Source organism: Falco cherrug, chromosome 5 (genome assembly GCF_023634085.1).
Source record: "Falco cherrug isolate bFalChe1 chromosome 5, bFalChe1.pri, whole genome shotgun sequence".
Classification (NCBI taxonomy): domain Eukaryota; kingdom Metazoa; phylum Chordata; class Aves; order Falconiformes; family Falconidae; genus Falco; species Falco cherrug.
The window spans coordinates 80,385,183-80,410,804 of NC_073701.1; the positions used below are offsets into that span (position 1 = coordinate 80,385,183).

Genomic DNA, 25,622 nt, shown 5'->3' on the forward strand with positions numbered 1-25,622 from the left:
TTAGGGAGTTGTCAGGAAAGAAGTTGTTGCTTTACTTTGATTCTTAGGTCTGCCTTGCTAAAAGAATTGTATAGCAGCTTGTTCTTTTATAAATCATTGTTCTTTTATATATCAAATCAATCAAGCTCTAGTTCTGTTCATTCAGTTTGTTCTCTATCTGCTTTATGTTCTTTCTCTGGAGTGCCATTGATGTTTTGTGTATACATAATAGTGTCCTTCAAAAATGGAGGTGTTTGCAGCTGCTCAGACAGTTAAAACAGACTCTTCAGCATCAGGGGCCCCTGGAATAGCGCACATCTGCTTCATTGGGATTTTATCCATGAGCTTATTTGGGGAGTTTCCACTACATTGGGGCTCAGGTGACCAGTCTTTGTACAGCTGTGTATTAAATGCTAGCTCCCATCTTTATGTGATTTACCTAGACAGACTGGAGATAAATGTGAACGGTAAAAAATGAAAAATAACCCTGCAGGTATAGTTTAGGATAGGTTGCCAAGGGCTGAGCAGGTCTCAGTGTTTTGTTAATGCCAGGTCCCCACCTGCTTCCTGGTTATTAATTTTTTTTTTGTGCATGTGGCTTGTTGTAAGTGAACCACGACTTCAGCTAAGGAGACCTGTAATGAGGCATACTAGAAGCAATTTAAATACCTAAAATTTTTGTCTGTGAAGTATTTTAGTAAGAGCAACCTCAGCTGTAAATATTTGCTAATGTCCATCGAGGCAGCAGCTTAACTACAATTTGTAGAGAGATTTCAAAGAGAGAATACAAGAAAACAAATTTGTACAGCTACCAGCAACTCATATTGAATGTCAAGGGCATAGGGATAGGCTTTCTGTTGCGATGCGTCATCTCCTACATCTCTTTGCGTGATATATATTTCAGGCTTTTTCTCTTTTGCATTTAACGTGGTATAAAATAATTTCAAGGGCAGTGACTTTGAAATAATAGCTGACAAGGGCAGACAAGCCCTTGACCCTTCCTTATCTTACCACATCTTCTAATGCTGAACAATGGCAAGGTCAGAAGAATTAAAAGAAGTTTACATGTAAAGTAGTTTCCTATGGAAATACTTTTAATGGCTAAATTTGTCCAATTGTATTGTAATATCTAAAGCTGAGAACATATAAGTGAATGTGAAATATGAGTGGGGCTTACTGCATATTTTTCATTAAAAACAATTCATATGTAAAGGAAAAGGCAAATAATGCCTGATTTATTGATTTATTTGTCAAACGTTAACCAGTATCATTTGAGTGTCAAGTTCTCCTTTACTCTGCAGATCTTAAATGAGTGCTAACTTTCTCACATGCTCTTCCTCCAGCTGTATTTGAATTTACTTTTTTCTCATTTCAGCCAGGTCAGCACAGCCCCTTCCCAAATTTGTGACACATGGAGGAACATGGAAGACGATATGGAAAGAGTTCAAAATCTATGCGTAAAAATTTTTTACAATTTTAAAACCAAATTTAGGTGAAAAGTTTTTAACATCTAGCTTGTAGGGAGAGCGAGAACATAACAGCTTTCCTTTCCATATTTGCGTCCTCTGTGAAACCCTTGAGGAGCCATCGCAGATGACATAAAAGGTATTGCCTCCTCGCTAGCGTTTATTTTCATTTCCTCTACTTCTGGTTGGAACTAGGCTCTCTGCTTTCCTGGGAAAGGTCCTTTGATTGAAAATAAATAGGCAGGAAGGATAGTGTTTAATTGCCATGAAAGTTCATTTCCAGTGGTCAGACACATGAGTTCATTGTGTTGTATGGGAGAATGGGAAATGATGCTTAATAAGCTGTAGACTGGCATCCAGAGGTTACCAAGAAGCAGTGTCTTTATTACCAAAACAGTGATTTTCCTCTTTTTGTCCCTTATGCGATATAATTAACACCTATTTGTAGTATTGCTGTAAAATCTGAGTGGAGGCAGAATGTTGACAGTTTCACTCCAAAGGCAGATGAATCCTTGGCTGTTGTATAGCCCTGACCTGAGAGAACAAAGAGTAAAAATCAGCTGAATAATGGTTAGATTTCATGCAGTGTGAAGGCGAATGTACTTGAAGCCTCATTGCTGTTGACCAGCAGACTTGTGCTGCAAAAGCAGGTATGCATCTGGACAGATGTGGCAAGATGAAGTGATCTCAGTTAGCTCAAACACTTTTTCCATAAAGTGGTTTCGCTTGGTTGTGGTTGTGACCTCAATTTAACAGTTAGGCTTGATAATCTTAAAGGTGTTTTTCAACCTAAATGATTCTATGATTCCACCCCTCAGGTAGAGCTGATGTGTAGATTGGCTTGCGTGCTGTTACACCAGCAGATCTTTGGGGGTTACCTCGGGTAGGGAGAGCAGAGACAACAGCCATTCACAGTGAAAAATCACTTAACACCTGACCTGCAGTCAGAAATACCTGTCAGACTACATTCTTAGTCTTGATTTTGCTTTTGTGGAGTGTGACCTTAGCTGGAGTAAGTGTGACAGATTGCGGTGCTAACTTGGGAAGACAAGACAGGCTCCTGTTCAAACGTAATGTAATGCATGTTGAAAACTTCTTCAGGTTAGTCTGGAAATTGTCAGTTTCCTGTTACCTGTAAAGCAAGGTTTTTAATGTGTTCTTGATATTTTCAAGCAGTCTAGGGGGTTTTGTGTGTTCTAGCCGGCTGTGCTCCAGAAACTACACGGAACAGAGAAACCTCTGTGATGGAGTCTCTCAGAGCATTTCTAGTGTTGTCTTAGGGAGATGGGGACTGATTTTTTTTCTCTTGGTGCTGTATTTTTTTTCTTGAGAATAGGTAATACCAGATGGGGATGCAGCAGACAGTGTAAAATAACTTTTAATGAGCAGATGCCAGTTGTAATCAGCTTCTCCTCCTTCATCTCTAATTTACTTTCACATGTGAGGTTGCCACTTGGCTTTCCTTTTGTTATGCTTCTGGATAGTCTTATTGTAATTCTAACTTTGAGTTTTGCTAGTTCTTGACTTCAGCATCATCTTTTCATAAGGACCATTGCAAGTAAACTATGTGCTTAGTGAAAGCCTGTTTTCTTGTACCTTTCTCAGTTTGTCCCTTATTTTGTTGAGTGGCTGCTTTTTTGCAATTTTGCTTCTTTATTCTACATATGCTTACAGTATCTCCTCTCCTTTAAATCTTATGTAACCCAAATGATACTGATTCTTTTAATCTTAACAGTTCTTATTGCCACTGCTACATCTCCCTTTGCAGTCATCTTTTTTGGGTAGGTGGTAGTACTCAGAAAGTATAAGTGAACTACTATACTTAAAAGAGATTATTTATTTCATATTCTTTGCCATTCCTAGTATTATGTTTGTTTGGCTGGTTTGAGATTTTTTGCTTCTGGGGTTTTTTTTCCTGGCTCTAGCTGCAGCTGTTCGTGAAGGGAGGGAATTCTGCTGAGCTATGTACAGCAGCACTCAGATTTTCTGCTCAGTCTGTTGCTCTGTATGGGGAGAGAAGGAAATGCAGTCATTGTGTTTTAAATTTAGTAACTTCTAGTAATTTTGATGATTGCTAAGACCACTTTTCTGATTATAAATAAACCACATTGTTTAAAAGTATTTTTGACTGGACTGAATTCTGTCCCAAAATTGGAACAGGCTGAGGAAAGTGGGAAAGAAATTACGGTCAAGTTTTTGCATTCTTAACCGTAAATGGAAACAGAAGGGCATTGACTGACCAGAAGCTTTGGTTTTATAGCTCTGGTAGCTAATAGAGAACATTATTTACTAAAAATGCTGTCAGCTTTAGTTTGTCATGCATCAGAGGTTCCTCTGGAGCTGTAGGTAGTTGAAGCCTTGGGCAAACTCTTCTGTCTGATGCTGCTTGGGCAACCGGGGGAGTGCTGAAAGCTGAGTGTGAATAGGTGTTAGGTATCCTCTGGGGCAAGCGAAAAGGGTAATCCAGCATCACTGTCACTAGGAGAGTAAGGCCAAGCTGGCAGATGCTTGACAATAACCATGAGTTAATTGTCGCGAAGCCAATTTCAAGTCATTGAAAGCAAAGCCTGAGGAATTCAATGTCTGGCTTGTCCAAATTACTAGGCAAAGGCTGCAAAGTTTGATGAGTTAGCAAGGTGGTTACCTGAGCTGAAGCAGAGCTTGCCAAGCAAAAAACCTAAATCTGGTCACTGCACTGTAGCGGTCCGGAATCCTTTGGGGTGTCCCTTTGTCCTCCGGGAGACTGCTCTCCTCTGTGTACCGTGTTCACCTCTCTCTGCATGTTTCCTGAGTCTTACACTTGGGAGATGAAAATTAATCTCCTTCCACTGTCTGACCATTAAACACAATATATGTGTTAGGGTGTCACTTCTGATATGTCATCCTGGGGCCAGAACACCTCTGCTGTGAAGAAAGACTGAGAGCGTTGGGGTTGCTCGGTGTGGAGAAGAGAAGGCTCCAGGGAGACCTTATTGCAGCCTTCCGATATAAAAAGAGGGCTTCTAAGAAGGAAGAGGACAGACTTTTTACCAAGGCCTGTAGTGACAGGACAAGGGATCAGGGTTTGAAATTGAAAGAGGGTAGGTTAAGATTGGACATAAGGAAGACATTTTTTGCAGTGAGGGTTGTGAGATTCTGGAACAGGTTGCCTGAGAAGTTGGGGATGCCCCATCCCTGGAAGTGTTCAAGGCCAGGCTGAATGGGGCTTTGAGCAACCTGATCTAGTGGAAGGTGTCTCGGGCCATGGCAGAGGGGTTGGACTAGATGGTCTTTAAAGGTCCCTTGCAACCCAAACCATTCTGTGCTTCTATGATCCTGAAATTGGTCTCTGGAAAATTTTTACAACAAGGTTCCAAAGTGTTTTACAGTGTCAGGAAATTATAGATAATTGTGGATGTTAAAAGTTTGACATTGTAAAGTCATACACAGGAATGTTTCACCCATAACAAGATCTTGACTGTGTGTTGTGGTTTTGACTGCTTAATTTGTATGACATAGACATATAATGAATTTTTCCATTACTGATTTTCTCTAAAGCCAAGATTTATGCATACACCTTTTATGCACTCACTGCTAGTTTGGTGGACTTGGAAGAGTCCCTAATCTTGGAAGAGATTTCCAAACAGTAGGTTCTGCTTCTTTATCTCAGATCAGTATGTAGGACTCTATTTTAGTTCAACAGGTTTTTACCAGATGTTTGTCTTCTTTCTGCTGTTGGTTTTTTAACAGTTTCTCATCTTCAGCGTTAACCAGAAACAGAAACTTAAGGAATCATTGTTACTTTTTTCCTTAAAGTAAGTGAGCAGCTCAGGAGATTTTAGGCCTATTTATAACCATGTGTGAAATATCCCCATATAAAGTTATGAATTCTGTTCTGGTGTATGAAAGCCATTAGTTTAACCAAGATGTTAACTTGTGTTCTGGTTCACAACATTGCTGTCTCAGCCCAGATGTGATGCTTCATGGACAGTTGGGGCCAGAGGACATTTTCTGGCACAGCAGGTTACAGTTCAACTCAACAGCTTTTCCATACAAATGCAGCAGTTGCTTTCTGCCAGCAAGGCCCCTGACTTCAGAAAGTCTCCCAGTGCAATTTGGCAGAAATCAACCACACTCCTGAGCTGAGATGGATTCCTACTTTGTGAACTGCATGGACAGCAAGAGAAATGCCATTGAGAAAAGGAGGTCCCATGGGAGCAGAGTTCTTTTATCCTAATGGACAAAAATCAGAAGAGGCAAAAAGGGCTGTTGGGATTTGGGGTTTTGGGTAAACCCTGGGCTTTAGGATGCGATAAGGTCCAGCCGGTAGGGTGTGTTTAATTTATGTCATTTTTCAAGGTAAGACATTTGTGACTAGAAACCTTGTTTCATTTAGTCACTTTCTTTGGATAGATTGTCCCATGTAGGTATGAGTAGGGCAGTGGCATGTCCATACCCCTGCTCTGGGAGACATCTGCCTTAAAAACTCAGGGGCTCCGGGAGGTTCTGTCTTGAGCCCTGAGTCTGAGACTACTGGATTCTGCCAGGAATATGAGGTGAGAGCCTGTACATTAGTGATGACAGTATGTTTTCTGAGGGAATATAATTGCAAAATTAACTATGGAGGTGCAATTGCTTTTCTTATTTAATGTCCTGTTAGTACTGCCATGGAAGGCAGGTATTTTTGGAAGCTCCATGGCCTTGAAGATGAATATCCTCTTCTCCTCAGAGTACAGCAGGTACTCAAACAGGGTGTGATCTGTGGATGCGTAAATTCTAGACAAAGACACGGATACTGTTTTCTGCAAATTCTCACGTGCAGTGTATTCTCTAAGAGAAATCCTGTTCTTTCCACTTGGCAAACCACGGTGTCAGTGGGGCAGCAAATGTTACAGCTTTTAAACATCAGACACGGTCCATGATTCTGCCCATGTTGCCATGTTGCCTCTGTTAAGCCAGTTCTAGAAGACAGAGTATTTATAACTGTCTTTAACCTTTTGATGGAGTTGAGAGAAAATGCTTAATATAGATCAGACCATTGTACGTTTTGATTACCACTTGTGGTTTTTTTACAGAACTTATTTAATTCCAGGGTGACATTATCCTGTTACATTTTTTTCTGAATGATCTGACCTGCTCACAGTGGTATCAATGGCTGATTTCTCACTGGCTTCTATAGGTAAAAGTTCATGGGAACATGAATAAAAGTGTATTTCCATGTTTGGTCATGAATTTGTGGTTTGAACCTAAGTTGTGTGTATTTTTGAATAATTTCATAAGAAAAATAGCAGCATAACTTTTGTTATTTCACATACAGCCTGTTCCTACTTGGTTTAGTAGAAAGAACTTAAAATCAAAAAATCATGACAGTGGGCAAAGCCAAAGTAGTAATTCAACTCAAGGAAAGAAGAAATGTAGCAGTTTAATGGGAATTTATTTGCAGTAGTACTTCCTATTTCTCCCCTAGATGCACACAGTAAGATACGTTTAGTTGATACGATGTCTTAATACCTACAAGATCCCTAAGTACAGTGGAGAGATTCATCTGCTTATACATTATATGGCAGGAGCACTTTTGCACCAAAGTGTAACGGAGTAAGTAGGGAAGCAAGGAGTAATTCCTGATTGTGACCAAAATTGCCTGCCCAGACTTGTGGGGTACCTCCATGGCCTTGGCATTTATAAAAGTGTAATTTACAAAACCTTAAATTTTGAACCTGAGACTTCAGACCTGACATCTACCCTTCTGCATCACTGACACAAAACACACTTGACTTGATTTATAAGTGCTATAGAGAAAAAGAGGAGGAATTAGCTAGTTTTTTAGAAGTACCAGGCATTTAACCTCACTTTCTGTGCCTGTGTTTTGTGCTCTTAAGAAGTAACAGGGAATTATGGTAAAGGAGACCTTCTGCCTCCTCATCTGGGATAGAAGACCTTCCTTAAGAGAATGGACCCGTGGGAATCAGTGAGAATTTGTTTGTGAAAGGCGATCTAGTTTTAGAACTATATTATCTCCTATTAATTATTTAACTTTACTTATTTGAATACCTAGGTCTGTCATGCTCCTAACATGGACAGCAGAATTGAAGCATCCGTTTCAGCAGCTGACCGAACAATGTGCCACTGAAATACAGCGTCCTTTCAGACAGATCTCCACTTGTTTATTCGTGTTATTGCAAAGAGTCAGTCTTCATCCAAGTTTTTATTCCTGCAGTTTTTTATTATTGCTGAGATTTGAAATGAAGAGCTGTGGACACTTGCTAATAGAAAACTGTTGTTTTTTATACTGTTGCTGTTCTGAATCATATTTCCTGTGCAAGGGTTGAAATATTATGGAAATGTTGACTAAGAACATTTGTTTTAAAATATATTATGCTGCATTCTTAGCCATGGATTTAAAAATAAATTGTCCACCAAGGAAAAAATGTTGGGCATGTTCCAGTTTCACAACAGAAAGTGGGGGGTGTGGTCAGATACTCTGTGTGGGCTGAAAAGGGAAAGTGCAGAGGGGCTGGTAAAAGGCATTTAATGGAAAGCCAAAGGAGTCCAGCTGCACGTCTTGCATAAGGGAAAAACTTAAAAGACTCTCGCAATATTTCTGAAAGTGGTGCAACTCTCTCTGTATAATTGGAAAAGGAGAGTGCATAGATAAAGGTGGCAAGAACTCTGTCACCAAATTCATTCTACTTTTAATTTTTATTTTTCATGTTGCTGTTTTGAGGCTTGGTTATTTTGTGTATTGAGGTCATGATACAGAGAATGGAGTTAGTCTACGGGTAGAATGCCGTAATCTGGTATGTTCCGTGTCAAGTCTAACATATGAAGAAACTCTTCTGCGAGTGTTGCAAAAGGTGCTTTAGTACTAAATGCTTCCAGCTTTTGGACGTCATCCTTCAGCCTCTGGTTTTAATCCTAGACCTTCATAGTTTGTATGATTTCAGTGGGCATGAACGCACAGACCTCTCTGGCCTCTGCAGCATTCACTTGAATATCAGTGATAAGGGATTTTGGTAACAAGTGATACGGGTATGGGTCAGTGGTATGGGTGAGCTACTGGACTGGTTAATGGCTCTAAATGTAGTTTTTTCTGAATTTCCCTGCACATCATCCTGCATCTAAATCCTGTTTTCAAGTGATGTGACTTTCTAGGAAAGCCAATGGTACTTGAATAAAGAAGTTCCTAATTAACTTTTGAAAACCGCGCTTGTGTTTCTAAGAGTTTCAATGACACAGCTGAACCAATATTTAAATAAATACATGTAGGTAAGGCATGAAATGTTTTTTGAAACAATAAGAACAGTACAATAAACAATCATGAAAGGATGACTGAGAGAAAAAGACATCTACCACATGAGGAGCACATGGTATAGCTGATTTTGATAGCATTGGACATTGTTCCTGACAGGACTGTAATTTCTTTCTGTCTGCAATATGTTGTGTTTGTGGGGGGTTCCCAACAGAAATCCAGTGGCAGCAGATAGGATGTGTGTAAAGATCCTACCGAAATGAAATGAGCTTTGAGTAGCGTTTTAGACTTTCTGCACACCTGAGCAAAACACTGTGAAATGATGCAAGAACACGTGAGGCACCTTTGGGAAGTCAGTCCTGCTGGGCTGGGCTGCGGGTGCTGGTGGCTGCATCCTGGGGGACAGGCGCCCCGCTTCACACCCCTGCCTTGCTGGGCACCGAGTCAGCTGAACTGGCCAGAGCAGGGGCTTGTCGAGGAAAAAGCTTTGATGGAAACCTGACTCGCAGTGATCCAAGGTAAAAAAAAGCAGATTGAAGGCATCTAGTCATCAAATAGGGTCAAGTCTCTGGTCTGCCTTACCCCAGGCCAGTGCTCTGACCAAGGAGCTCTGAGGGGGTCTCCTTGTTCCTCCTGGCTTGCAAGCCTGTCAGGGCTTCCTTGAAAAAGTGTCGTTGAAATTCATGTGCTTAGATGCAACACGTTGATACAGCTGAAAAGGCCGCCAGCAGAAAACCCCCTCCTTGTTCTTCTAGGGAGACAGTGAATAGGAGGCTACCGAGAGATATTTATTAGAATTAGTCTTATAAACCTGTCACAGCATAATTTATGCTTTCCTGTCTGTGCAGGCTATGGCTTTCCTGCTGTAAGGGTTGTGAGAAAACATAGGGCAGTCCCAGACTGGAAGAAAAACAGAGTGGCTGTGAAATCCTGTTCTCATACAAATGCTGAGAAAGATTACTTGAAAAATGTGTAGGAAGAAGAGTAACAGTGACCATTACAAATAAGAAAAAAGGTCTGAGTCTTAAGAGGACATAAACTTTGCCACATATTAAGGAAGCTTAAAAAAGGAACCCTGAAAAAACATATGGAAATACTGTGGTGGGATTTTTAAACAGTGAAGCTTGCAGTGTTGTCTGCATGGCCGTCACCATGTTCCCTTCCCACTGAGAGATCTGTGAGATTGTACAGGTGAATAAAGTGCTTCAAAATCTTCTTCAGTGGTTCCGTTTCTTTTTTCCTTTCTTCTTTTTTTCCTTCCTTTTTCTTTTTTTTTTTTTCTTTTGGTCATATAAATCCATGAGGTTCAGACACTTGTTTTTGTCTAATGCTTGGGGGGTTCTGTCCTTTTTCAGCTTTCCCTTGAGTTTACAGCTAAGGTCAAGCTAGTTTGCTTAATCATTAGCCTTTTAAAGTTTATTAAGATCTGTTCTCCATTCTTCACTTGAGTTCATGCCACTGTGCTGGCCATGTGGTCAACTTGTATAAAGTCTGCCATGCTGTAGTGCAGCTAATAGAGCGTTGCTTCTCATCACGTCAGCTGATTCTCAGAGTTTGCTGATGGCTGAGGTTGGATGTTCTCTCTTCCATCTGCTGGAATCCTGGGGATGTTACAATGCAATATTGTTCCTGGCACGGAGTGGTGAATGTGATCCTTACTGTGGGAAAATTCCTCTGACGGCCGTGCTGGTTCGGAGGAGGTTGTTGTTGATGCTCCCTCCAGTCACAGGATGTGGCTCAGGCAGCTGTGACCGCACAGAGAGGGCAGATGATGCTCCCTGCCATATTGCTCTGTTAGCCTTCTCCCGTCCTCTGCCATTCTTCTCCTGTTGCTCACACCTGTCTGTCCTGACTGTCTGTCTTTCCTCTACAGTGTGTTTTGATTGCCAGGTCTCTGGCTTTTCAGCAGAGCCTGGTCCTTGAAGTGCAGCTCTGCATTGTAGTCTTACAAACATTTTGAATTCCTGTAGCAGTGAAAGCCTTGGCTGACCTGGAAACTGATGCCAGTCTGTTATGTGGATTGCTGCGTGGCAGCAATCCAGCAACATTTAGCTTGGGGTCTTCACTATTTTCTGGAAAGGGCTCTGTGTTGCACTGCTGTGATGACACTAGTTAGTCTCTTGCATAGTGGTTTCATTAGCCTGTTATTTCTGAGACAAGGCTTTTGCTGTCTGTTGAGTCCTGTGAAGGTGAGTTTCGGTAAGAACAACTTGCAGGCAGGCTTTTTAGCTCCCTGTCAAAGCAAAATCAGGGATATGGAAAAACTGGGATAGCCAAGTCCATTGCAAGGCAGTGGAGGTGGGCTCTGAGGCGTGCAAGGAGGCTCATGATGTGAGCAGTTTTTTGGGGGGGCAGAGTGAGTGATGGTGGTTGGTGAGGAATCTCTGGACCCTGGCAGGGTGGGTGCTTGTCCCCCATTCCTCGAGTGGTCACTAGTTCCTTGTCTCAGTCAGAAGGTGGTTGTGTCTGAACTAAAAATGAGGGAGGAATGGGAGCACAAGGAGGAAGACTTCTATGAGGCTTCGATCATGTCTGTGTAAAGGGCAAGTGCGTACCACATGGGAGAGCTAATACTTATTACTGCAGAAGCACATGTTAGTACTTTGTAGACAGCACAGACTTGAAATTTGACAACGCATCTCCTTCTGGCAGGGTCTGAAGCTTTTAAATAGAAACTGTACTGGAGCTGTTGGGAAGCTGTTACCCAGGCTGGGGGTCTAGAGGTAGGGGAGGCACTAGGAGGCTCACTGCATTCTGCAGTCAACATTTTCCCATCAGTTGTGCAGGCTGTAGGAAGAGGTCTTGAGAGCTGTGGGGTGCAAGTGGAAAGAGAAATGGTTTCTCTTTCAGAGTAGGAGCAATTAGCTGAGACTCTGAAAGGGCAAAAGCCCTCCTAAGGTCCTGCTGACGGCTTGAAGACAGCGAACTCTATGCATTAAATAAATAAATAAATAAATAATTGGAAGGGCAGAACAGTTAGAGTGAGTGATAGATGCCCGGTGAGCTCTCGCTCTGCAGCAAGAATTCAGAGACTGCACTGGATCCACCTTTGTGGGACTGTGCTTCATTTCCCTCAACTACCTTGTGCCTTTAGACCAGCTCTTGTCGTTTGAGATGCAGTACTCCGTTCCTGTTTAGGCAGCACCTTTACATCTAGAGAACCTTATGTTTCTTTTCAAACTTTATTCAGAAATGACTTCAACCAGCATTGAAATGAAAAAGGATTGTTATTATATCTCCTGTAAGACCTGTACTCTTCTTAAAAAAATAGCTTATACACGCAGTCTGTTGGTATCTAAAGGCTATATTATCCAAAGGCTGAGTTCTGCCTGTTTGGGGAACAGTATGTTAGATCTGCTGGTCTGGTATGTAGAGGTACAAAGGTGACCAAAGGCTGTATTTTTAATGAACTTGATCATGACCACAACACTTACTGCAGGAATAGCATCCCAGGCAATGGGAACCCTCTGATGCCACAGGTCAGCAAAGATGGCAGAGGCGGCCGTGAGTCAGTGGTGGCTGTGCTCTGCTGAGCAGCTTTCCACGGGTGGGCAGCAGGTCTCACCGTGTGCTCTTCCCCACATTCTGCTCAGCCAGGTCCGTTCCCAGACCGGGTTCCCCACATGCCGCTCAGGAGAGTGAGCACAAAAAGGTGGGTGTAAGGAGCACCGGCTCACGCAGGCTCAGCGAGCACATGGCTGCTGGAAGCAGGGTAGCAGTGCCGGGGCACAACTGCATGCAATAAAACAGCTCTAGCAGAGCCTCTAAAGGCATGGGTTTGTGAACTTTTGGTGCTGAGAAATACGGAAATCCATAGCTGGCTGCTGCAGAAGAGAAGAAATTATGCCACAGTATTGCCAGAAGTATGGTTTTATGTGATTGTGAAAGGAAATTAAACAACTGAGTTTTCAGTATTCACCCTGAGCTAAAATGATTCTTCTTAAAAGGATGAAAAGTTTTGTTTGTTGCCAACAGTATAGTAATTCATCTGTCAATTGGAAGAAAATACCAAAGACTTGGTTAAGAAGATCCTATTTTTCTCTGACGTTAGTGATGCCTCAAAGCAAGGAAATTCAGAAAGGCTCTTTCCATTGTTTCACAGCAAAGGGAAATAAGTAATTTGGTTGCCTGATTATTTTCAAGAAACAATAAAAAGTAATGTAACTTTTAAAGAAATATAAACTGTTACTTATTTCTGAACTACTATCTACCCATTTACTGTGCAGTACCCCAAAGTATATTATGGAAAAGTCCTTGATTTGGGAAATCAAAGGTTCTAATGATCTTCCTTTATCTGCAGAAGCTTCAGAACTGCCTGACACAATCTGTTCCATTGGGCTTGATGACATCAAAATGTTTCGTTGTGTCATCAAAGCATGTTTGTGTTTTTTCGTTAGACTGCAGTGAAAGTTACTTCTGTGCTGTTAGGTCTGCAAACGAGTCCTGTTAGTATTGCAATTTCTAATTTTTTTAAAGATGCTAAAAGGGGGAAAGCAAAGAAACACTTCCTGTGGCTTACCACTAGTATTTATTAATGTATTAAAATCTATTTATTATACAGTCTAAAACCTAACTCAGGCTAATCATTAGCATTATTGGGATCTTAATTTGGCAGAAGCTGTGGATTCTTTGTGAAAAGTTTTCACTGTAAAATGTTCCTCACAGAGATCTATGTTTATGCTTCAGTAGCTCTGCATTAGGAGAAGGCACAGTGTTGAGCTCTCGGATCGAGGCTTCCTGCTCCTTAAAACCTGCTGACTTTATTACGTGTCTTTTAACTTTAAATGCAGTGACGGACAGAATACTTTTCTTGCATGAATACTCTTGGACAGATTACGGAAGCCTGAAAAATATTCAGCTGTTAAGGCTGAGATTCAGTTTGAAGTTATTTCGAAGTCAGGTGCAAAACCCCTTGATATTCTGATCTTAGGAAAAGGAAGACAAAAAGAATCAAGTTAGATGGACATCTGCTTTAAGTGCTGTGATTTAAATAAATCGTGCACATTATTGTCTCTTTTTTTTCCATCCAAGGTGCCTCTCTCTGGCTGAGATGGAAGGGTATTTTGATCAGGAGATTGTGAGGAACGGTGCTGTCTGGGCCAGAGGGGCTGCAGCCTTGCAGCTGGACTGGGTACACACGTTGGGTCCCTGGTGGAGCCCAGTAGGCAGGACAAGAGGCAACAGGGGCGTGCTGAAACACAGGAAATTTTGTCCAAACATGAGAAAACACCTCTTGACTCTGAGGGTGGTCAGACACCACAGCAGGTTGCCCAAAGAGTTTGTGGAGTCTCCATCCTTGGAGACATTCAAAACCCAGGTGGTTGCAACCATGAGCCAGCTGCTGCAGCTGGCCCTGCCTGAGCAGCGGTCGTGGGCTCCCTTGTAACCTGTGCTTCTGTGCGGTCATTAGGGGAGGCTTAAAGCAGAAGATATGGAGCAAGGCAGAAGAGAGGGAAGATGAAGGTTCTCCTATGGGCTTGAGAAGAGGAGGGACTTGGCTGTGCATTGGGAAGGGCTCAGTGCTCCCCAAGGGGAGGGATGAACCCTGGTGCAGCAAGAGCTCTGGGTTAGGAAGCGCAGGGCAGGTCTGGGAAGAGGAGGGCTGGGACCTGAGCTTGGCTGTGGCTGGGTAGGTGGAACAAGTAGCCACCTTGCTATTATACACTTGTCATCTAACTTGGATTTTGGCTTGAGTAAAGACCTTCGGACATGACTGTCTTGCTCTGTTTGAACCATCCGCAGAGGGTGTTTTATCACTTCACCATGACTTTTTGCAAGGGGGCTCTCCACATAGTCCATCACCTGGTCCTGTAGGTTTTTATTTCATTTGGTTTTGTTTCATGTTTACTGCTGGTGACATAGTCATTGTCTGTTATAAACTAGTGAAGCACACTGTTTTAAATGGGCAATACTAATAACAACAGAAACCAAGAAAAATGAAAACGACCGATTTTAAAGAAAAATAAATGCTTTAACTGCAGCTTGCTAACCAGGAAATTACCCCTCCAGAAAGCTCCTGCCCTGGAGACATCTCCTGGCTCTGTAGCTTAATGCATGTAAATCTACTGCACCTTGCAGCAGAGCTGAACTACGACTATGGCTATTGCAAGTAAAACATTCCAGTTCCCTTTTGGCTTCCACAGTGAGCGTGCCACATTTGTCTGTCCGCTGCCTGCGCCAGGGCAGGCCCTTGTCAAAGGACAGGTAGGGCACATTTCGACAAGTGGGTTTTTGAAATCTTCCATGTTGTTTCAGAGCAAAAGAGGAGTTATTGGCATTCCTTTAAGCGACTGGTATCTAACTAGCTGCATTTAAATTGATGTTAATTCAAGCTAGTAAATAACAATGCAAAGTCGGTGAAGGGTTAGATTGCTGATGAAATACATATTCACATGTGTGCTGCTTTCATTTGCATTGTAATGGAGGGCTGAAGTTGAACTGAGTGAACTATTTTTTTCATAGAATATATTCTGTGAAAATAATTGCTCTGGTAAGAAGCAATTATTGCATACAATGAAAGCGGTGTTCCAGAAGAGTCTTAACTCTCTCTGCACAGGCATGAGAAAAATAGTTGGCATAAGGGACATGTTGAGCCCATGATTAAGACATAGTGGGACTTTCCACTGGGGTCTTTTCCCTGGGTCCTGACACTGCATGCCAGGGGAGACTGTATGTTCATAGTTGGACACTTGATATCACATACCCCTTTCTTATTAAAGTCCTTAACCCTTTGCTTTTCCCTACCTGTAGCGTGTTGTACCAATTTCAATCAAACACACAATTAGCTACAAGGAAAGTAATGAAGCCTGGCGGTCTGTTTTTAACCAGTGTATAAAGAGGTGCAAGGGTCAAGATCAGGGGAGGTGCCATACTGGACCACGTTCGTCCAGTGCACTGTTTCTAGTGGTGTTTGGTGTGAGCTGAAGAAAGACACAGTAGTCTGTCATTTTTTTCAGAATACATTTTTTTGAGAATTTTCATTTGAAATGATAAAACTATTTGCACAAAATGTGTTTCTCAGGCTGTTTGACAGAAGTTTAAAGGACCCACGAGCCTCTGCCCTCAGGTTCCTGCAGCAGGGCAGTGGTGGTGTGGAGCCAGCCTTAATCAAGCGGATGCAGGAGGTGAGTCACTCTCTTGTGCTCTCTTGTGCTTGAGATTGTGTTTTGGCCGACCACCAAACCGTCTTCCACGAAGGATAAGTGGTGTCAAACACTACTTGCCTGTAGTGTAAACAGGGCCAGAGGCTAAAGTGGATAAATAACACTGACAACAAGTAGCGCTGAGCGGAGCCTGCAGCCATCTGAAGTTTCATGAAGCATCAGTGAGGGAAGCTCAGAGGTGATCTGCCCACCCTGCAGGCAGAGCAGGACCAAATGCACGTGCTCTTCTACTACAAGATGAAGCTCTTCAGTCTGGTTTGACAACTGATCAGGTGGTGTTAAGTAAACAAGTCAGCTATGTCAGGAGGGCCACAAACCCTTCGACTTGAAGAAAGGAATGCATCTACGTGCTTAAATTTGTCAGGAGGAGGAATGTCTCTGACGGTAGGGAAGACAAGCTCTTTAGTGAACTGGTGCCTCATGATTTTATCCACTTTGCATATCTGCAAATATGATATCAGCATGATCTTCCTGCCTGGGCTGATGGAAGTCGATAAACTCTGTGGGCTGCCTAGTGCTGGACACAAGCCCGAAACTTTAATGACACTGAAGGCAGAGGAGTGTCGCAGTGCTTCCAAGTACCAAGACATCGGTGGCATTATGGAGATTTACGCAGCTGCAGGGATCAAAATGATGTCTCTCTCAGCAGAAACCTGCTTTTTGGGTGACTCGATGATGATGAAGTCTGGGACCTGTTCAGGGGAACCCATAGCAGAGGTCACAGTTCAAGGTGGGTTTGGAGTGTAGGGATCTACTTCTCCTTCCTTGAATTATGGGGCCTCTGTCTTCAGAATAACCTTCCCTTTTTCCTATGCTTCCCCTAAAACTCCCAGCCACACAGAAGGCACATTTATGCACATGTAGAATCTGCATCTGAGCTGCTCAAGCCTGGCTCTGTGTATACTCTCTGTGTAGTCAGCAGAGAGAAACGGGCACTGCTGGAGTTAGCAACTGCTGAACTGACAACAAAACTATTCAGAAAATCAGTCCTCTCTAATCATGCTGACCAGGACCTTTTCCTGGGATGAGTGTTGTGGAGATTAGGAGCCGCAACCTCCATGTCTCCATCCTGTCCTCGTGCTGCTGGAATACAGCAGCTCTGCAGGTACCACCACCCACCCCTCCAGGGGAGGGGCCAGGAAGGGGGATGCCACCAGCCTGGTCCTAGGCAGTGTGGTCTGCTCAGCAGGAGGCTCACATCCAGTATAAAATTTCTGAGAAACTTGAATAGTGTTAATCTCTGATCATTTAATTGCCACTAAGTTGCCGATACCGCTTAGCATGCCCATCTGGCGTCATGGTTCTACCATGGTGTTCATACGTTGACCATCACCAGGTAGAAGGCATCAGCCATAGTTACTGAGGCTCCTTTGTGTTCTGGCAACATGGTGGCTTGCTGTGAGAGGAACATTGTAAACCGGTAAGTGCCGTGAGCTCCTAGTAAAGGTCTGCTGTACGTCCTAAGATGAGAGCCCACATGGAGTTGGACTTGGGAGTCTCTGCAGTGTTCCTTTGTGACTGATGCCTGGTGGAAAGGATGTTGGTGCTGTTGACTCTGCCATGAGAAAGGCAAATGCCATCAGCCTTTCCAACCTTATTTTCCTCTAACTGTATACGTAAGCCTTCTGTTATCATGACTAAATGTCAAACGTTTTCTCTAGTACTTTGTTTAGGAGAGCATTTCCAAGGCGTCTGTCAAGTTTAAGAGCCTACTTCTCCTAAAAGCTCCCAGAGCTGAAGTGCTTTGGTGGGGTGTTTCCTCTGCACTGTGCATTTGTTCCTCAGGCTGGCCCTTATCCACATGTCTGTTTTATTTGATCTCGAGAGCAGAGCCTTGCATTTCCAGGAGGGATTTCACTTTTCTGCTGTTGAGTATTCAGCAAATGAAACTGCTGTGTCCAGGCTTGCTGCCTAGAACCTGCACTCTGAGCCTCATTGATGGATGTCTGTGCTTGCAGCAACCTAACACTGATCATGCTGCAGGTTCAGGAGGGTCTCTTGCTTGGATTGTTTTATTGACTCTTAGAAGCCCTTTTTTCTCAAGAAAAGCTATGATAATCAAGTTATCCAGCCATTTACTAATTTTTGTGGTTAATCTTTTTTTATTCTAAGGGAAGAATTTTATATCTCCAGTCTGCAGGACTAGCATTGCATGGAATCCTGGAAGGAAGTGCTGGGACTTCACCAAAATGCTGCATCTTGACCACCAAAATGCTGCATCTTGGGAAAACAGTGATCCTTAAATGACCACAGTTTTTTCCGGTGGAACTAGTGAAACAGTTTCCAGTGGACTTGGTTTCCCCACTGACTGCGCAATTGTGTTATATGTATGGCTGCAATGTCAGCGCATCCACTGTTATGCACAGGAGAGTCCACATAGGAAAACAAAAAAAGGTCTCTTTTTAAGTTTTTTCCTCAATTTAGGTTGGTTATGTTATAGATTCTTTTATGTCTGCTAGGGGGTCAGCTCAACAACTCACTCACTCGTCCCGCAGGACCTTCCCAAGTTATCTGTTCCCTGTCTGATTCCTAGCTCTCACATGGCATGGGGGATAATTTTGTTTCTCCTATCCCTTGGCTAGGTTGGGTTGAAATGGCTGGCAGGTTCCAGAGCTGCTAAGCAGGGCCAGACAGAGCACGTTCACGTGAACAGCTAAATTCTTTGGACACCTTCTTACCTTATTTCGTGGGTATTCCCTCGTAGACTTAGAAGTCCTTCTTGATTTTTCCCATATGTACGATGAAATCATTGCTATTTATGATGTCAGATTTAATGTTCTTACTGTGTTTACTCAGGGAAGTAATTTAAATTTGATCTCCTAATCATGAAGTTTTGGCATTAGATCAAAGAGTATTAATGCAGATTGCAATGCGATGTCGGCAACGTGTACTACTCTTCTAAGTCTGCCCAACTTATTTTTTATGCATATAATTTGGATATTTGTGTTTTTTCTGGGGCACACATGTTCCCTCTGATGCCGGTTTGCATGCGGTTTATTTTGACTCGGCCTTAATCCTAATTTGTGGTCCGTCAGAGCTGCATAAAAAATGATGACAATTTGTTTATAATCTGTTTTTTAATTTGTTATCCACCTCTGTTCACACTGACATTTGAGGCTTTTGTGTGCACCTTATGTGCAGTCCTGTGGCATAGATCCTTTGAAATTACCCTGATGTTAGCATACAAAACCCCCAGGTATTTCCCTCCATGTAGAAAATACACACTTTTTTCCTTCTAATATTTTATTATTTTAAAAATGCATTTAAATAGCAGGTTATTTAAATACTTAATTTAACCATAGTGCTGATTTGGTTGCTCCGTTTATTTCTAAGTTCTTAGATCATATCAAAAGGGACTTGGAAGGTAAAGTTTAACTGATGTAATAAAAATTCTTACCTATCTTTGAGGACGATTGAGGTTATCCTTTACTTGCTGTCTAGAGATTTGAAGGTGTGGGACCCTTTCCATTGCCCCAGGGGGAGACAGGTGAGACCTCCCTTGTTGAGGTGAGCTGCTTAGGGCAGTAGGGCAGGAGAACCTCACAGGTGGGATGGATTTGTTCCCCGTTCCCTGCGGAACAGGGTTTCTCCTGTGGAAAAGGAGGTTAAGCTCAAAATGAAATGTTTCTCTAGTGGCAAGAGAGAATAAAGATTTCTGGTTTAGTGGATCAGCATAAGGCACATGTACAAACCTGCCTTTGTTGGTAGCTCAAATTTCCTGCTTGCACTGGTTTCCTTGAGAGAAATTACTCTAAAGCAGAAATGTACATCTGTATAAAAATTTAACATTTCATTATCCAGCTTCTTTATTAAAACGCAAACTGTGCTTTAGGGATTAGACACACATTTCCTTACAAAACAAAGTAAAATATATACATTATTTTTCTGCAGTGATAAACTAAGGAATAAAAACTATCTGTTCCAAGAGCACATCCCTTTCTCGGGAAAACGTGACCATATAGGAGAGAGCTTTGAATAGCATATGTATTTGCTGCTTTAAATATTTCATGCTAGCTTCTGGAGAAGTGTATGGAAGTTACATTGTAAATTAATCTAAAACACTTGAACAATGTCTTGCACACATTGTAAGCGAATCACAGCAATGCCAGCACTTGCAGGAGATTTCATTTTTGCATTCTCTATTCAGTAATTTACATTAGTTTCACTGCTGTGTAAGAGAGTGAAACTTTCTCATAGGAAGAGATTAAATTTGTTGACTTTTCTTGCAGAATAAACCAACAGCAGAACTCAGGGGAGGGAACAGAAATTTCTAAGTCTGCTAGCCAGCTAGCAAACGAAAAGGTTATGGTCTTAGAAAAGCAGCAGATCAGAAACAGATTTTAACACTTTAAGTCATTTTATGAAGTGTTTTAAGTAGACTTGAAAGAATTTCAGGGAAAGTCTTTCAGTGGCCTGTCAAGAGTCACCTTCTGCACAAGGCGAAAGTGCTGACCTGGCAAGCCTAACACTAATGAAATAGATTATTACGAAATCCTTCCACAGATACCGCATGGGTTGTTTAGGCTTCTGGACTGCCTACGTGCGTCACTGTAATGAGAACTTGGCGGAGCGCCTGGGCTCTGTGACACCTTCAAGGATGTCATTGGAAAGCCCTGAGGTTTTGCATCTTCCTTGGAAACAGTGCTGTGGGAAATTCAGATCTGCTCATCAGAGCAAAACTTATTCTTCAGCCATTGCATGTGCGCTTGGGTTTGTGTTCCAGAGATTTGTGTGTGAAGATGCTGAGAGACTTCCCGGTACATAACAGACTTGTTTCTTTTGTGAACTTGCCTTGGTTGCTGGAAAGCCAAGCCAGAACACTTGCTTTGCTCCGCACACTACAACTTCTTGTCAAGCTGTTTTGACTAAAGGAGGTGTAACCAGCCTCAAATAGTCAAAGTAACTGGTTCAGTTCTGGGAACAGCAAAACTATGGTCCTTGTCAGACGATCTGTGGCACTGTCATTAGAGCACTGTGATCGAAAACAATGCGGATGTGTCTTCCTGGCGCTGAGCATCCATTGCTCAGATATTGATGATGATATTGGTGCTGCAGATATTCATGATGATTGAACAACCAGGCCCTTAATTCAGGTGCTTAAGCACAGAGGACATCTGGTTAGTCACGGCGTAAGGGTTGATTGGAGTCACTGCGCGCCAGTGCGCTGTCTGCCAGCGGAGACAACAAAAGTTGCCTGCTGGGGAGTGTGTTGTGAGATGTCTCACCCTAGGGTACGGCCTCTTCCATGGCTTTGTTCCAGAGGTGAAATGCAGGTAAACGCTCCCAAAAGCCTGGTGGTCCTAAGTATTCTCATGGTGTGTGCAAAACACAGAGACCATTCAGTGTGTGGGGTGGAAAGCAGGGAAACAGTTGAAGAGTGTTTTGCACCAACAGAGGTAACCAGGAGAGGAGCTCTGTGTGCCGTGCGGGTGCCACCCACGAGGAGGGTAAGGACAAGGAGGTCAGGCTCTGTACAGCCTCTTGATCTCTCTCCTGCCGCGCAGCACCTTTGAGGGTCTGTATGGATGTTTGTGGGCACGCACATTGTATGAGCTAGGGACTGTGTTCCTCATCCCCAGGAGCAGAGGGACTGGTGTGGCTCTGGCCCATACGTTGCTTTCCAGTCTCCTCGTAGGGCAGTGCTGGCCCCAGCCAACACCGGCTCGGTTCCCTAATGATTTAAGCACGTTGAGATCCTTGGGTGGCAGGGCCTGCCAGCCTTCAGTGTAACTCATTTTCCAGCCTATTGCTCATGGTGGCATTGTGTATTCTGCAAACAGCACAAACACCCTTAGCACAGGAGCATTTGGGAATGGTTAACTCGTCAAAGTGCAGAAATGGGGTCTGTGTATGTGTGTGTGTTTCCTTAAGCGCTTCACTTAATGGACTTGTATCTGTCTTTGTTCTCCTCACTCATCAGCAGTGCTTTGCAGTCCTTGCCATCTTGGGGACTGCATGTACTTGTTCAGTGAGACTTAGCAAAAATATTATTGGGTTTCCCCCCTACAGACATACATGCATCCTATGGATGGCCCCCAGTGTCTGGTAGCTTCCAACCATCAGCTTACTGCTTGGCTGCTCTCAACAGCACAAGACAGGCAAATTCTTTTGTCTGCGGGAGGAAGATAAGGAGCCAGCTTAGGGCTTTGTTTCTATATTTGAAATTTTTAAATTACTGAGCATCAGAAAAAAATAACCTCAATGTGCTGAAAAATGCACTCGCAGAGGCTAAGAAACACTAGATCTAGATGGCTTAGAAGAATAAAGAAGAAATAAGGAAAATATTTATTTGGTTGGTAGGATGCCTTTTTATCACTGAAATTGGTGTGGTTTGGGTTTTTCTTTTTTATTTAGATGTGTGACTTATTCATTATGGTTAGAGCATTGCATTGCTGCAGTGTATTCTGACAATAGATTGAAGTTGGCTAGCACTTGGATGTGAAAATTAAGTCTGAAGTGTAGATTGGCCCAGGATTTTAATTTTTCTTTGAAGGGAAAATAACAAAGAGCGTTAGTAATAGAAATTCATGGTTATTCTTTATTGAAAATGCCATAAGTGTTTGTAGGACATTTGGCCCCAAAATGTATTCTGTTTGCACAGAAACACTTTACATCTCGTGCAACTGAGAAAAGGAGTGTGAATTCAAGGCAGATATTTTCCTGCTAGCGTTACAGCCCTAGGTTGGGGCTTTATCATCACAGAGGGAAATATAGGTCTGGTTCTTTGTCCTCTGCTTTTTGTGACAAAGGATTTCCCATTTGAATTGCTCTGCTCCGTTCAAGCCCCCTCTGAGCCTCTGGGTTAGCAGCCGTCAGTCTTTGCAGTGTCCTGACGTCATCCAGTGTATGCATAAGCTCTGCTATTGTTTTACTGAGAGCAGGGGCTGTGGATTGCAGTATCTGGTGGCTGCTACCTATTTCTGCCTGCCGGTATCACGGAAAGGACACTGGCCTGCCCATATCTCTTGGATTTAAAACAGAAGCTCCTGCTTTTTGCTTCCTGAAGAAGGACCTTTGCTGCAGTTGCAAGGAAAAGCTGTCTGCGGTGCGGAGCAGAGGAGGAGAGAGGAGGAGAAAGGAGAGAGGAGAATCTGGCAGCTTGGGTAGCCTGGACTGCATTGTCTGGCTTCATGACCCCTGCTGTGTAGCAGTCTCATCCCTGCTCTCCTACACTCCCTCTGTCTTCCACTCTTCTTTTCTTCTTTCCTTTTAAAAAGAGCAGCATCTGGGGCCAGCCATGTTTGGCACTGAATCTTCATGTAAGTAGATGCATCCCACTTACATCCTTTTTCTGTTGAGAATAGGACTTGTTTTATCCTCGCTGTAGCCACCACACTTGCATTCCCGTTGCTGTAGGTCACTGGCTAAAAGCTGCGGTCCTTGCCTGTTTACGAAGGGGCGAAATATGCTGAAAGGGGAAACATCTACCTCCGGACTGTGGGTGCATCCTTGATGCCGGCAGCGAGGCAGTGTAGGGCTGTCAGTGCTGCTGAATTCAGGCCGCTGAAAGATGGGGAGAAAAAGGCAGATTTGCTTGAATATTTTAGCTGGTAAGATTGCATCTGTCAGTGATGTGGAGCTGCAAATGCTCTAATGACTGCGCAGCTGGGATGGTATGTTTGGGGTCTGGGAATGCTGCAGTATTAGATGGGTGAGAGCTGGGGGAGATGGTTTAATCAGCAGGGAAAGAATATCTGTATTTGCTTCATTTTTGTTTCTGGGAAAAAGGAGGCTTGCGTGGGATCCCTCCTGTAACTAGACTCTAAAATACAATTAGGTGGATTTCTAAATATGAGGTGAAAAATGCAGAATAACAGAATCATTTATTTCTTTCGTCCTAATCTTTGTGCTGGAAAATCTTAACTGAGGCAGTCTGCTGTATAATAGCAGTGCAGACACATGTCGTTGAAAGCAAGCCAGTTTTGCTTCAACAGGAACAACAATTACCTACCTGGCAAATCTGGCCGCGAAGGAAGGCTGGGGGTTTATGTATAAATAATGTTGCTGGTGACAGTGCGGCTGTGTGGTTACCAGTCTGATCCAGTGATTATCAGGTGACTGAAAAATAGAAAACAGTCAATTTACACTGTACTCTGTGTGCAAATAGTGCTGCATGTTGAAAATGTGCCTCATTTGAATATGAAGTGGTGGCTTTTTTAGAGGGTTTTAACATGCAGCATGGTGTAATGTCTCCATGCCAGTAGGCTGGGGCCACTTCTGCTGCTCAGCTCTCCCTGAGAAGTGATAAGAGCATCAGGATACCTCATAATCACGTCCTCCTGGCTGTCAAACCCCCATGCTCCCAAACAGTTAATCAGTCCTGTTGCCTGGCTCTGGAAGCTCCCCCCTTCTTCTGCCACAACACCTGGTCAAGGTCAGGCTTCGTAAAAACAAAACGGGCCTTTAGATTTCTTTTGTTTGGGGGGCCATTTTTCATGCATGGGTGTAAACACGTTTGCAGCTCTGGGTCAGTGGGGCATGAGCAGAGATGCCAAATGTTGTAGCTGCATCTGTTTGTAGCCTGCCAGACCTGTAAGCCCCCCCCCCCCCCCCGCCTGGGTGTCTATGGGGTCTGCCTCTGCAGAACGCTTATCAAGGTGCTTTGAGATAAAGTCAGTGGCGTAACTGCCCTCTTGCAGAAAGTCAAATTGTCCAGCCTTGTTGGGTTTTGTGGTCCTCTTGTTTTAGGAGGTGCATTAATAAATGGCTTGCTTGTCACATCGGGCTTTGGGCAAAAGTCACGGGGTTTGACCGCCAGCAGCTGTGGCTGCTTTTGTTTCCATGGTTCCCACAATTTAGGAGCTTCTGTAACAGCCACTACCTGTTTCCCAGAAGGGTCTACCAGTATTATTTGCCTTTAAAAAGGGGGTTAAATGCCACACGGCCAGTTGCCATTGATGTGAGCAGAGGCTCTGGCCGGTGCCTGCCTGCACTCCCCGGTCTGACAAAGATGAAGGCAGCGTGATGGCCTCACCACCTTTGTTCAGATGTCCTCCCTGCACCTTTGCCCAGGCCTGGACCTCCTGCCCCAGGGGCCACTGGGAACACCTGGGTTCCTCTCCAGATGGGGCTGGCTGTCCCTTTGCCTGCTGCGGCCGGGTGCTGGCAGGCGGGCAGGGCGCGGGGGTTGCTGGTGATGCCCCTCACGCCTGCCTGCACAGGGCAGCCCTTGCGTAACCAGCCCTGCCTGACCCGCTGCTGGGGGAATGGCGGGGTTGCTTGCAAAGAAAGCAAGCTGTAACAAAATCAATTTAACCAAAATGCAGTCGCAGCTAGGGGTTTTTTGTTCTTCCCTCTCCTCCTGTCTTCTGCGTATTTCCAAGCTGTTGGGTGACAACAGCGCGACTAATTATTAATATTTCTGTTTATCTAAAACACAAAATAAATCAAGTGAAAAATGAATGAGATACAGTATCATCTGGTCCTTGAAAGTGCAACATAAGCCACTTCTGCTGCTGTCCAAAAGGCATGAAATGAGGAGATTATATTTTTTTTAATCCTGCTGTTTACAGTTAGTACGTAGGCTTTTATTTCTCTTTTCTCTGATTAAAAAAACAAGAAAAACGGTCAGAAGCAAATCCTGGTTTAGAACCTTTATTTTATCACTCAGTGTCAAAATATTTTAAATGTCAAATCAACTGTCAGTCAGCAGTGCTGGTTTTTTTTTTTTTTTTTGCTTTTAACAGCAGTCAGAAGGGCGATAAAAGATAGGCTGAGGGCCATTGTAGAAGCACAGGCATCTGCTTATCGCCTCCTGGATGCAGGGAAAGACAAACAGCAGGCAAG

General features: G+C 43.3%; 1 protein-coding gene across 7 annotated transcripts in view; it reads left to right on the forward strand.

Annotated features, from left to right (window-relative positions):
• ST7 (suppression of tumorigenicity 7) overlaps window positions 1–25,622 on the forward strand; it is a 151,803-nt gene that overhangs the window by 16,345 nt on the left and 109,836 nt on the right. The window contains exon 1 of one of the 7 annotated variants that reach the window (XM_055712094.1): window positions 15,986–16,566. The exons of 3 other annotated variants lie outside the window; for them this stretch is intronic. In XM_055712094.1, the coding sequence (XP_055568069.1) occupies window positions 16,134–16,566 (433 nt within the window). In that variant the 5' untranslated portion in view covers window positions 15,986–16,133. Of the gene's footprint in view, window positions 1–15,985; window positions 16,567–22,713; window positions 23,096–25,622 lie in introns of those variants that run through there. 3 more of the 7 variants (XM_055712095.1, XM_055712099.1, XM_055712100.1) reach the window with 3 other exon arrangements.